The sequence below is a fragment of the Oscarella lobularis genome, chromosome 10, assembly GCF_947507565.1.
Source record: "Oscarella lobularis chromosome 10, ooOscLobu1.1, whole genome shotgun sequence".
Classification (NCBI taxonomy): Eukaryota; Metazoa; Porifera; class Homoscleromorpha; order Homosclerophorida; family Oscarellidae; genus Oscarella; species Oscarella lobularis.
In genome coordinates this window covers 3,015,027-3,027,724 of record NC_089184.1, presented here as the reverse complement: position 1 = coordinate 3,027,724, position 12,698 = coordinate 3,015,027, and the positions used below count along the sequence as shown (strand labels likewise).

The 12,698-nt window shown below is 45.6% G+C and overlaps 3 protein-coding genes across 6 annotated transcripts; 1 reads left to right on the top strand and 2 right to left on the bottom strand.

Annotated features, from left to right (window-relative positions):
* Nucleotides 1–197: 197 nt before the first annotated feature.
* LOC136192447 (protein mono-ADP-ribosyltransferase PARP14-like) lies at nucleotides 198–8,314 on the bottom strand. Of its 2 annotated transcripts, XM_065981059.1 has the most exons (14): nucleotides 8,168–8,314; nucleotides 8,039–8,114; nucleotides 7,874–7,989; nucleotides 7,541–7,812; nucleotides 7,410–7,487; nucleotides 7,170–7,360; nucleotides 6,124–7,110; nucleotides 5,814–6,071; nucleotides 5,512–5,766; nucleotides 3,104–5,454; nucleotides 2,823–3,038; nucleotides 1,168–2,764; nucleotides 765–1,112; nucleotides 198–710 (listed from the first exon to the last, which is right to left on the bottom strand). In XM_065981059.1, the coding sequence occupies exons 6-14, from the start codon at nucleotides 7,348–7,350 to the stop codon at nucleotides 424–426; spliced, it is 6,480 nt and encodes a 2,159-aa protein (XP_065837131.1). In that variant the 5' UTR covers nucleotides 7,351–7,360; nucleotides 7,410–7,487; nucleotides 7,541–7,812; nucleotides 7,874–7,989; nucleotides 8,039–8,114; nucleotides 8,168–8,314; the 3' UTR covers nucleotides 198–423. The 2 variants fall into 2 exon arrangements, with proteins under 2 accessions (XP_065837131.1, XP_065837130.1); XM_065981058.1 differs by having other exon boundaries at nucleotides 7,541–7,989.
* On the top strand, nucleotides 7,747–10,547 carry LOC136192449 (uncharacterized). Of its 2 annotated transcripts, XM_065981063.1 has the most exons (6): nucleotides 7,784–7,823; nucleotides 7,885–7,964; nucleotides 8,022–8,107; nucleotides 8,160–9,546; nucleotides 9,687–10,197; nucleotides 10,254–10,547. In XM_065981063.1, the coding sequence occupies exons 3-6, from the start codon at nucleotides 8,102–8,104 to the stop codon at nucleotides 10,327–10,329; spliced, it is 1,980 nt and encodes a 659-aa protein (XP_065837135.1). In that variant the 5' UTR covers nucleotides 7,784–7,823; nucleotides 7,885–7,964; nucleotides 8,022–8,101; the 3' UTR covers nucleotides 10,330–10,547. The 2 variants fall into 2 exon arrangements, with proteins under 2 accessions (XP_065837134.1, XP_065837135.1); XM_065981062.1 differs by having other exon boundaries at nucleotides 7,747–7,964.
* LOC136192451 (GTPase-activating protein skywalker-like) lies at nucleotides 10,484–12,590 on the bottom strand. Of its 2 annotated transcripts, none has more exons than XM_065981064.1 (10): nucleotides 12,325–12,590; nucleotides 11,948–12,267; nucleotides 11,753–11,890; nucleotides 11,592–11,700; nucleotides 11,461–11,531; nucleotides 11,246–11,407; nucleotides 11,109–11,194; nucleotides 10,933–11,005; nucleotides 10,699–10,886; nucleotides 10,484–10,648 (listed from the first exon to the last, which is right to left on the bottom strand). In XM_065981064.1, exons 1-10 carry the CDS (start codon nucleotides 12,563–12,565, stop codon nucleotides 10,507–10,509), a joined length of 1,530 nt encoding a protein of 509 aa, XP_065837136.1. In that variant the 5' UTR covers nucleotides 12,566–12,590; the 3' UTR covers nucleotides 10,484–10,506. The 2 variants fall into 2 exon arrangements, with proteins under 2 accessions (XP_065837136.1, XP_065837137.1); XM_065981065.1 differs by having other exon boundaries at nucleotides 12,330–12,513.
* Between the last annotated feature and the right edge of the window lie 108 nt (nucleotides 12,591–12,698).

The window sequence follows — 12,698 nt, the reverse complement described above, 5'->3', positions numbered from 1 at the left end:
GGCGCATTTTTTAGGCAAACTGGTGTCAAAACTTTGTTGCAAGCTCTGAACGACGTTGCGCATCGTGATGTATCTCTTCCAGGAGAGATTATCCGCGAAGGGGGCCTCACGAATTTAACGCACGGTAGTTCGTTCACGTTCGGATTCGGTCACGTGATGCAATTAAAAATTTGGCAAAAGAGTTGAGCACCTCCCATTCTAATTTTTGCATTTTTATGATAACACCTGCTCTCAATCCAGACAGCTTCATACTGAAGACATAATCACAATGGCCATAATATGACCTTACATACTACCAATAAATTTACCAGACGCGCAAGCAACCACAGACTTACAAAAAATGCGCTTTTGTCACACTGACGTATAAGTAAACTAGAAAACAACACCAAAAGCGATTTTTGCACACGACACAGATATAGCTGGCTAAACAAAAGTGATTAGGTAGGCTGGATAAGCCATGTTGTCTCGATAGCAGCTAGCAAAAATTCTTGGATCGCTCATATTATCAACTGTGCTATCATAACGATCGGTCAGGCTTTTGCTAGCCTTAATGACAGGAGGCTCGACGAGATTCTGATGCCCTTGTGTGTATAAGCCAATTAGAACTTTGCATAAAAACATGTGCCTTTTCTTTTTAGCATCTGCTTTAGCGTAGCGGTGAGACACTCCAGATTCACTTGCAAAGTACACTCCGGCCCCATATAGCTTCCCTACAAATAAGTAAACAATAATTACTATATATTAGAAACAGCCGAGTCACTTGCCGACAGCAGTGCCAGCGTAAATCCTGTTGAAGCCGTTGTCAATAATGTGTTTAACGGTGTCTTCAATCGTTCCATGATACAAATCCATTTCGAGTTTTGCTTTACCGGCTGCTAGTTCTTTATCGCGTTTGCTACTAAGGAGATCTCTCGCTATCGAATACTGCCGGTACAGAATAGGATTCTCGATCCGTTGTATTTTCTGAATTTTGGCCGGGTTGTTAAGAAGCGTAGCCATGAAATTCCCAACTATAGCTTTATACTCGTCCTTGGAAGGCTTGAGAGTAATAAGCTTGATTTCATGGCGCGTGACATCTGATGTCCAGGTCGGAGGAAATTCAACCTTGACGGCTACAAAAGAACGTTTAAATATAATGTGATGCTGGTGCAACGCTTAGATTACAACCTGCTGCTTCTACATCTTCACGAAAAATTTTCCTTTCCTTTGAGTTGCTAAGCGACGTTTGCGTCATAGCTTTCAGATCAATCTCGTATAGAGCCCTCTTTATGGAAAGAGAAAACTTTAATTTGCCTGTCTGACACGCAGCCTGATACGCTTTTTCTATTTCATAATTGGCGGACTTGTCGTACGTGTTCCAACCATCGGCGCCATGCCACTTCCAGTTTACCTTAGAGCTCACCCCCTCTGCCGCCACTTCTACAAGCTCTTTCTCCATCTCCTCACTAAAGAATATTCCGATTTGATAGAGAGAATCAGAGACTTCGCCTGTTCTGCCAGCAACATATATCACCGGACTACTGTCGCTTTCATCGTACCCATGACTGCCATCGATTGCTAATGCTACACCAAATCGATCGGCAATTTCTTTTAACTTTGATTCGTCAAACACAGTAGGAATTTTTCCCTCATACGGCCGGCGCGAACAGTTTTTGTCGACCGCTTTGTTCACCTTGCTCAAGGCAGCGTGACAACGGCTTCGGTCTTGGCCAACTATTGAAACCGAAATGGAATCCGGCTCGCAGGCGGAAACACTCTTCACCGCCTTCCTTGTTTTTACAAAACGTTCTGTAGAAGCTGGAGTGGCGGCTGCCGTAGGCGATTCAGATCGAGAGGGTATCAGCGATGACATCGCAGACTTAATGCCGCCAAAAATTTTATCAAAGAAGCCACCACCGGAAGAAGATGCAGCAGAGGGCGAAATGCAAGATTGAAGTTCCTTCTCAAAATCCCTAACCCGATGAGCATCAAAAACTACAATCTTTATACGAATTACTGACGGATTATTGGAAACTTTTGAAGCATATTTTTTGGCTGCCTCAAAAACTCCTCTGGCACAAACGGCGTTGCCGTAGCCCAGATTGCCTGTCCCAAGAGCCGGAATTGCAATAGACTTATGCTTAGCTGAGTTGGCTGCCATCAGGCATTTATAGATCAAAGACGTGAGGACTTGACTGTTCTGAGAGTCCGTTTTGGCAGACGAACAGGGCGGTGGAGCGATTGCATAGACTCGCTTAGTTGGTAGCTGGTGAGTTCTCAGTTCAAGAATCTCGTCGTTTGTTTTGAAGCCATGAGGATACTTGCTACAGAAGTCCCCATTGGCTGTCGCGTCAGCACTGAGGACTGTCTGCAAAACAATACCTTGAGTGGCGACAATTGCATCTGATGAGTCGGATGTGACGCTTCCCTGTTCAACCCTAACAAGGCAATTGTTAGCCAAAAGCGCTTCATTCCGACGTCTCGAAGGCACTGACGACCCTGACGGCCCCCCGGAAGGAGCAAGTCGTGGTCCAGAAGTTGATCTTTCCGATTCTCTCTTAAAAACAGCTAGCTTTGAAGGGTCGTACACAATGACTTTGATTGTGTTCACGCTGGTGGACGATCCAGCGCTTTCGCGAAATTGGTCAAATCCGGCAAACAGAGCGGCTGCCGCTTGTTTATCGGGAATGCCCAAGTTTCCTGTGCCCAGTGCAGGAAACGCTATAGAAGACAAGCTGAGTGCAGCTGCCTTCTGAACGCATTTGAACACAAGTTCTTTAAGATCCTATACCAGGAGAAGCAATAAAAAGAAGTCAATAGTCTTTGCTACGTAGGCATATTACCTGAGGAGACTGAGGACAAATTATGTGAAAAATGTTTGCTGTGGGTAGACTGTAGCCCAAGGTTACGCACACATCATTTGGATTCAAACGTCCAGATTTTCGCTTGGCTGAGCATTCTTCCTGCAATCCAGGACCAGCAGCGCGAGCAATAGCTTTAGATGCTTGAGCTGCTTGCATGTCAAGATCAGGGGTTGTTGAATTCACTATTGCACCAGCCTACGAACGTTCAAAACACAGGCATTAGGCATTAACTTCAAATCAATCGGCCTAAGCGGTCGTACCTCCTCCTGTGTAATATCGCCTCCTTTGACAACTACATCAAGATCTCTGCTGCAGCTAGAAGAAAACTTAGGCAAGTGAGATGACAGCCCTTTTCTGCTGGGATTCTCCTGCATTCTCCTTTCTGACCGGGGCGAGCGAGATCGTCTCATAGGCAAACTAGCAGACTTTAACTGGCTGCCGAGTTCGTCACTAAAACAGCGAACATTCTGCCTGTCTTCATTTCTCATGACAAAGTCAACCCGCTTCACGGAAGACTTGGAATTCTTAGAAAGAAACAGATCAACTGCACAGACCATGTTTCGAGCAACGAAATCACTTGGACAGCCGAACAAGCCAGCACCGATAGCCGGAAATGCGACACTTCTAAGCTTTAACTCGCTGGCCACTTTGAGCGCTGATGCTACGGCTTCGCGAAGACAATTTTCGGATACCTTGCTACTTTTGTTTCCCTGCCAACGCGGCCCAACAGCATGAATAACGTACTGTGTAGTGGACAAACTGCCGGCGCTAGTATGAACAGCCTCACCGGGTCTTAGACAACCGTTGCGATGTTTTAACAGCACCCTTCGGCTTTCCCTTTGAACTTCGTAACCGGCTCTTTGAACGATGACGTGTGCGAGTCCACCGCCGTGATCGAGGTTTTCGTTCGCCGCATTCACAATGGCATCAACTTCGTGATTACACAAGTCGCCACCAAAAAGACGAACAATTCGAGACGAATCTTTTGTTGGATAAAACGAGCCAAGATGAATCGACGATGAATCGTCGTCAATATCCGTCGCATCGTCGTCATCATAATCTTCGTCTTCGTCGCCCAAGGCAATAATAACGTGATGATCGTCTTCAATCTCGTTTCTTTCGCGCATAAAGTCTTTGCTGCTGATGTATTTTTCCAACCCGTGTTTCTTTAGCTCTTCTGTCTCTGTGAAGAGGTCACCAATGAGGGACTCAATTTTAGCTTGCAGAACGTCAAACCCGTCTTGAGTCGCTTTCAGCGAAACTGAAGGAGGAGTTCTGTTAAAGGAAACCTTTGCCTTAAATCTCTGGAGCGAAGTAACAATTCCCTCAACGTCCATTTGGCAATGTTTGAGCAAATACTCTATTTGCGACTTCGGAAAACGTAAAGACTTCCTATAAATGACGTTGTATTTAAGACGTTTGTGCACTTCGTTGCATGCTTTTCTAACGTTCTCATCGAGACCCGTTACCCAAAACTCCTCAGACGTTGCTCCAAAGCCATCGATCTGCAGTGAATGTTTACTGCAGATTGTTTCAAAAGCATTAGCGGCGTCAGTACTTTGCAAGTAAGTAAGTTGTTCTTCGTCTTCAGGCTCAATTCGCTGAGAGATAAAGCATTTTCTCACCAGCTTAACGGCAGTGAAGACGTCATCGCTAAACGCTGTAATTTGAATTCCGGGGTGATCGTCGTGAACCAGCACAGCTTGGGCATACAACTCTTGCTCCTCAATAACTGAAGTCAGCTGTTGGAATCCTAGACCTTGAAAAAACCGCCACAAGCGATCATCCACAGGAACAACTTTTTCTTGAATTGCATCCACTAGCGTTTCAATAGTTTGTTTAGCACGGTTAACTTCAAACGCCGCTCCGTTGATTTCAAGTTTTAGGAGATCAAAATTAGCTCTCATTGCGACCTTACCTTCTCTAAGAGCACAATACTGCTTGGATAAAGTTAGCAGTTTCAAGCGGCTTCGTGATTGACAGGCAACCGACTCGCTAATTACTTCTTCGCGCTTTTCTTTCTCTCGAATCCAATTTCTGACAGCGTCTACACAATGAGAATGCAGAGAGAAAACATCTTTCTTTTCGCCAATAAACGAAATTTTTCCCTCATCTGGATTAATCCTCAAGCTGCACGAGTCTCCGCGGTGAGAATTTTCCTGTTGAGACAATTTCGATGCCTGATCCATAATACCAGGATCGGGAACGTAAAGAGACTTTCTCTCGTACTCATCGCAGAGGGACAGAACATCTGCCTTAGCCTGCTTTGCAAATTCAGATTCAGAAGACCTCCGCTCGCGACTGCTGATGCTCAGCGTTTTCGAGTCCGCGTCCCATTGCAGTTCTCCTAGCTTGAACTGTCTCTGAAAGGTTCGCTCTCGTTTTCTCTCAGCATATATGAAATTCATGACGTCTTCATCAAAATCATCCGTAGCCTTGAGTATGAGTACGAAAGGTTCATTCGAATCAGGTTCAACTGAAGACGTTAAAGCATTTTCACAGGTATCTGCTTCGTCTACAGCAGACGTCGGGTATTGCGAGTAGGGTTCAACTTTAGGCTGACAGTCGCTAAGTGGGGGCAAACTCCCAAGACTTAACACAGCGTCTCTTTCTAAAAACCACAGCATATAAACCCTAGAAACGGATCACAGCATCAGATAGCTCCTACCCATGGTTGTTCTCAAAGTGACAACAGCAGATGCACCACGCCAATCCTTGCGCACCTCTACAGTTTCGACAAGTGGTACAGCAGGAGAAGTTGGCAAACTAAACACGTAGTTGCGAACCGCTCCTTTGTCCAAATTATTTGAAAGACCAAAAAGACGAACGGAGCGAGAAACCGGAATACGGCGAAAGGTTAGTTCCTTGTCGCTTCTTTCGATGTCAGCTGCATCTTTCTTCAATGTTTCAATAAGCGCATCGTCTAAACAGACAAAAATAAAAGAACGCAAAAAAGAGATTCAGGCTGACCAATAATGTCGTTATTAGCAAAAACGACAGCTTTTCCCCCGCCATCTAAAAGTTTTAAAGTTACTTTCAATCCTTCAAGTGCCTCTTGGGCCTTCAAGTGCAACGAGAGATTGTCGGCTGAAGTCCTCGGCGGAATGTTTTCTATTAAAAAGCGATTGCTTTCGTACGTCTCGGGCCACAGCAAATCAAAAGTAAGAGGCGTCGAATCGTAAGAGATGGCCTTTTTTCTAAAACGTTGCTTCCACAGTGCAACTAATCCTACCAAAAGAGAAATGTTAGTTGGGCAGCACTGGACAACAGCAGCGCTTGCCTTTGCGATCAGAAATGTGCAACGTAGCGGCAAAACCGCTTTCATGTCTCTTGAAGTCTACCAAGGCCACTTTTCCATGTTTTCCTACAGTCGACTGAACTATTTCCACCACCTTCTGAGGCTCGGCCTCAGAAGGTAGGCCGCTAAAAACGACGCAGTTCTCTTTTGGTTTAGGCAACGCAACTGCCTCAGGAACGTAATCCGTGTCTTCAAGGGTAGGGAGGACAGGGTATCTATGCAGTAGTGGTTGCTCCATCTGAGGCCTCCCAATTTGGACAGTATACAGCGACTGATGACTGTAAGTGTCTTGAGGCTCCAAGAAATCCACGGAAGGCGGAGACCAAGGTCTCGCACCACCGGGAAAACCAGAAACTGGTGCAGGAGATGAGAACCCTTGCCTGGGTTCTGAAGAGAAAGAATGGCTGGGTCCTAGACCAGTAGGAGCTGATGAAAAAGGAGGTCGGAAATCATCGCGATAACCAGTATCGGGATGAGGGTTGTAAGGCCGCGGCCACGAGACGATATCCTGGAGAGGAGGCGCGCTGGGAAGTGCGCCAGGCTGTGGCAAGGTTTGATCAGGAAGCCAAGATTGGCGGCCGCGTTGAGGAGGCAACTTTTCTCCATCTCCGCTAGAAGTGGCATTGACGTGCCTCTCCGGCGTTATCGACGAAGGGGAATGCGTGGGTGCAGAGATCGCGTGATACGACGGCGGCGACTTGTGGAGCGCATTGGCAAAGGGCGAACTTTCCGTCTTACCAAGTAGCGACGGCACTTGCCCAGGTCGGGAAAATTCGGCGTCTGGTTGAACCAGATTTTGAATTCGACCACGCCCCCGCCCCGCTTTAGCTCTGGGCGGCGTCCCTGTTTCTTCTTTTCCGACTTGAGGTGAGGAACTACTGACTTTAGGCCGACCGTACGGCTCAATATAGAGAACATGGCCGAAAAGAGAATAAGACCGGCCAATCAGAAACCTAACAAGTTCAAAGCCTAAGAAGAAAAGGACCGTGTGTAGGAAAGACCTTGTTGGCGACACTGTCTGATTGTACCTGAAACGGTGGGCGTGTCATAAAAGGTAACGACTGCACTTCCATCGGGAAAAGGATCTACGAGTAACTTGGAGTTGGACGCCATTCCTGTCGCGTTGACAAGAAGGTCATTTAAGGCGTTTTGATGTGGCGAAGCCCTGAAGTCGAGGCCAACGACACGAATTCGAGAAAACCCGGCCATATGTCAGTTCCTACGCCAAAAGATCGCTCAGCAACAGTAATGTGACTCATACATCTTACCTTTGTCAGAAGCAGCTGTGTAGGCTAAGGTGAAAGTGGGAGGCACCGTTTATCATAATTTAATTGATTTCGGCAAGCCTGACCAGGAGATGGAAACTTTGTATGTGATGAGACATTGCAGACTTTTTTACCTCGCACCACGGTTTGCGTCCTGCGAAGGAGAACTCGGCATTTTCGGACATCATTCAGTAAAGACGTCAAATTGGAAGTGGCAACCAAATTCACGTGCGTCAGTAAAGACGCGTGATCTCTGTAATCGCCTGATCCTCGCCACCCAGTAACCAATCAAAAGGCAAGCTAAATATACTTTTCCGGTCATAGCGAACGAATTCTCAGTAACGATTCCATCCCCCTCGACACATTTGCCTTAGAGACGCCAACGGCTGCGCACGAAAAGAATTTCCTGATAAAGTAGTGAGTTTTGCGTGCTTATGGAGAAACAAAGTAGTCCATGGAGGCCTTACGGTGAAGTTAGTCAGGAACTGAACGCTTTTGCAGCAACAAAAAGTGTTGGCATCGCAAGAGGCTCCCCTCTTTGGGATACTCACGAAACACGTAATAGAGCAGTAACCGATGTCATCTAAAGAAAGAAACACGTTATCTTAATTTCAGGAGCCGGAGCCGCGAACCGCGGACGCGAGCGGGCAACCCTTGCCACAAACGCAGGCTCCACTCCCACCTCAGACTTTCCAATGCAGGTAGCACCTGAACGCAGTAATAAGAGATAACACAACTGTTGTTGCTGTACAGGTCTTTACCTCGATGACTCACTCTGCCGTGTTGACACGCGAAGTGGTAGAATTTGTTGGACTGTCGCGAATCTCTCAACTAGGCCAACATTTCAAAGTCAAAGTCGTCAAGTTTGTCAGCCCCCTTCAAATGTTCGCTTCGCCCGTCAGCAAAACGCAGAACGCCTTGATTGGCCCTATAGAGAACATTGAGCAAATGGAACAGCAGCTCGTTCGCGAAATAACTGCCTCAGCATATGGAGCCGAATACGTGCACCGACCTTACAGAGAGAACGGACATCCAGAATCTGCACAACAGCATTCGTACGACAGAGAGCAAGAGGCTTATGAACGGCACCCACCCACTCTTAATCACGAGACACCAGTTGTCGTCAATCAGCCGACGGTAGGTTCAACTCCGTCGCTTCAAGTGAACGGCATCACGATGCAATACTTAAACGAATTTCTCCCCGGCGAACAGGCATCTATAGAGAAAAAATGCAAAGTAAAAATCAAGTGGAGTTCTTCGACTGACAGTAGATTTGCTATGCTCACCGTCGTCGCAGCGAGCGTTCAGTCGGACGTGACGACAGCGAAAGAAAAAGTAGAGCAGATCTGTAGAGGAATAAGCAACCAACTTGAAGAAGCACGCTTGCCTATGCCCAAAGACACCTATGAAGCGATGAAGATTCATGTCAATCTCGCAAATTACCGTGCCCTTATGAGTCACGAGAATACACAGGATGGCCCAATGTGCATCATTATAGGGCCTAGAGAAAACGTTATACAGACTAAAGAAAAAGTGATAGAAGTTCTAAAAACCCTACCAAAGGCTGCAAGTATTAGTCTCGCCTCCCTCACAATCAAAGGTCGTAAAATATGTGTGAAGAGAGGCAACTTGATTTCAGAATCAGTAGATGCAATAGTGAATGGCGCTAACGAATGCCTCCGTCACATGGGTGGCGTCGCCCAGGCCATTGTCGATGCTGGAGGAAAAGAAATACAAGACGAAAGTGATGAAATAGTGAAAAGAAAAGGAGGACGACTGAACCCAGGAGACGCTGTCGCTACGAAAGGTGGGAATCTCACGTGCAAGTTCGTCATTCATGCAGTGGCTCCGGCTTGGGAACGTGATCGCTCTGCGAAAACTCTTGAGATGTTGAAGCTCACCTGTTACAACGCGCTCAAAGTGGCATCCGAAAAAAACCTAAAATCCATAGCAATGCCAGGACTCGGATCAGGTATCTTTGGCATGCCCAAAGACAAATGCGCCACGACACTCTTTACCGCCGTTGAAGATTTCTTTAGCAAGGTGCCCAGTTCTTCTGTCGTTCAAGTCATCTTTATAAACATTGATGACGAAACGGCTTTTGCCTTTGAAAAGGAATGCAAGACAAGAGCTAGCATAGGTAAGAGACCTTGAAGTGCTTGTTTGAACGTACTCGAATTCGCTGTCAGCCTGTCGTATGATTTGTTGTTTCGTGAAATAGTGTCTGAACAAATACTGTCACTATAGTGGCATACTTTCCTTGACCGCAACCTCTTTTAGGAAGAAGTCATTCTACGAATCAATCAACAGCAGAGTGCTCGATATGCTGTGAATCCCCAACCAAGAAAAACCCTATGATACAACTGCCATGTGATAGTGAGCACAGAATCTGTCGATCGTGTCGCTGCAAACTCACTTCACCCGTTTGCCCGTTTTGTCAAAAATCATTCGGAATTATTGTAGGAAACCAACCGAAAGGATCCACAATGCATGCCCAACTATTAAATTCCTCTCTGCCTGGATACGAGTCAAACAAAACAATAAAAATTACGTACAATTTACCTAGCGGGGTACAGACGGAAGAGCATCCCACTCCCGGACAGCCATACTCTGGAACGATGAGAATTGCGTACCTTCCGGATAGCAAGGAAGGGAGAGAAGTTTTGGATCTGCTTCAGATAGCATTTGAGAGGCGTCTGACTTTTACAATTGGGCGATCTGTTACCTCTGGGCAAGACGGTGTGATCACTTGGGACGACATTCATCACAAGACACGTCGAAACGGCGGAGCGTAAGGCTTTACCGACTCTCAGATAAAGTTTCACACATTTTTTGCTCGTCTTGTAGAGATCACTATGGTTACCCCGACCCTGGCTATCTACAAAGAGTAAAAAAGGAATTAGAGTCAAAAGGAGTCATTTAATACCTGGAGCCCACTCTTATATATCAACGTTCTTACACTATCGCGTTTCACACAGTAGACTAAACGTCACAACCCTTAGATTACAACAAAAGCAACGTCACACCAACGAACCTCTTTAGCTACATTCGTATCGTAATCGCATTCAAACTTGGCGTACGCTAGTTAGACTGTAAACTTTTACAAAAATGAATACACTTCAACAGAGGTTATAAGAAAATATCCATCGACTCCGGTAGAGCAAAGTGAATCATTGCAAAAGGTGTCACACAGACAGCTCATTCCTCTATTCAGTTCTCGATCAAGCCATAAGCCATATCCCCTAGTAAGTCTCAGAAAATACCAGGTGCACTGCACATGCATTCTACTTACTTTCCTCCTCCACCTATAGCAAAACAAGAACTATCACCAGCAACGAAATACGACTGCGGATGGCTTTCTCTCCATTCGTACTTGACCGGATCTGCAGCTAAGCTAAACAGAAACGTCTCACCCGTACCAAAGTAGTGAAACTTGTCAACGTTTCCTTCAATTTCAACAGAAACAAAGGCACCAAGGAACTGAGAAAATTAAATATATCCACATGAAAGAATATTTCATCTATACTTCTTCCTTAGACGTTTTCACCAATAAAAGCAGCGGGTAATTCGAACCGCACTTTCTGTAGAGCGTCTGAAGACTAAACGAGCCTCAGTGCAAAATAGGAAAAAATATTGGCATAAATTATTCGTGCACGCAATTAATTAAACATTTTTAGAAAAGCAACTGTAGATTTTACTCACCTATAGCCATGTTCCTTCGTGTCAAAGAGACACGTGGGACGAAGAACTTGACTCCTTGCAGGCAGCCAAGACCAGAGCAATTGGAACTAAAGTCCATTTAAAGTACAATTAATTTTTCAAAAAAGTAGACTATGGACTTGAGATTGGCTTGAGATAATGGACGAGGTATAGTCAAGCCGTGGAGCTAAAGCTAAAGGAGAGCCAACAGTACCCTCCTCAAGGTCTCGAGTAGCAGCAATATTTCTGGATTGGTATCGTAGTAGAAGCTGTCGAGATATTCTTCGAATAGAAAAGCCAGCCTAAAAAAAGTGCACATGAAAATTTGGAAGAAAACGAGGTAGACACTCTGAACTTTGAGTAGATCATCTCCTGAGAGCGAAGCTTGAGACAAAAACTCGCCAACTGACTTGCTAACGTCACCCCCTACACCAAAGAAAGGAGAATCAGCTAGACTCTCTCAACAGAATAAGCACTAAAAAGAACCTGGTGGATCTCGCGACCTAAACGTGTTATGATATCGTTTGATGATGGCCAAGCCGACACGATACAGCACTTTAGGACCTTCAACAAAATAGCAATCGCATACACGAACCTAATAAGATGAACATGAATCCCGTTTACTCTCACATAGGCTATACAAATACCAATGAGGGAAAAGGCAGGCATTCAAACAACCAAGTGAGCCATCCGGACAACTGTTTATACATTTCTTCGTGACGAAGTGACAGCTTCGTGCTGCTGCGACGCTGAGCAAGAGATATAAGATATCGAAACGAAGATCTCTAAAAATATATAAATTTTTTTAGGTTAAATCTTTATTAGATATTACTTATACTTACTGATCGAGAGCGAGCCAAATCAACGAGAGAACGTTTCGTCGCTTCAAATCGTTTCGATGACTGATCCAAGTATAAAATTCTTTTCGACGTAAGAAGGCACGTTGCACATGCAAAGCATTGCTCCTCGTCGAGAAAGTGAAGGAGAATGACAACGAGAGGAGCGAGAAGTGGACACGAGCGAATTTCGGGATGGAGATGAGCGAGAACCGTCAGGATTTTGAGACACGTCGTGCGGCCTGATGACGTCAAAAATTTGAAATCCAAATCGACGCTCGGGCGAAAGCTTTGAGGCAACTCAAACGATTCCGGGAGAGAATCGCCTATGGGAATAAAACATTGAATTATTTATTATTCGATTTTTTAAATTATTGACTTGCCAAACATTTCTCTGAGGGTTTCCTCATAGAAACCGGCATAGTTCAAGAGAAAATCGACAGCTCCGGTGCACTTGAGCCACAATTCGACGCGAATCGTCGAAGGAACGCCTTTGCGCGTCCACGTCTTGACTTTTCTCGCTGCTGACGTTTCAGGAAACGACTTCAGAACTAGTAGAGACTCTTCCAACCAAGGTCGAGCAGGCGGACACGTCGTAGAGTCGCTGGCGACGAATGTTGGCATGTATTCGCTTCGTCGGCTTCCAAAAGGTAGACGTCCCGGAGACGAACAGCACCCCCGGATTAGTGATATTCCGTGACTACTTTCCTCTGTATTTAGTGACTACTTTCCTCGCTATTTAGTGACTACTCGGTAA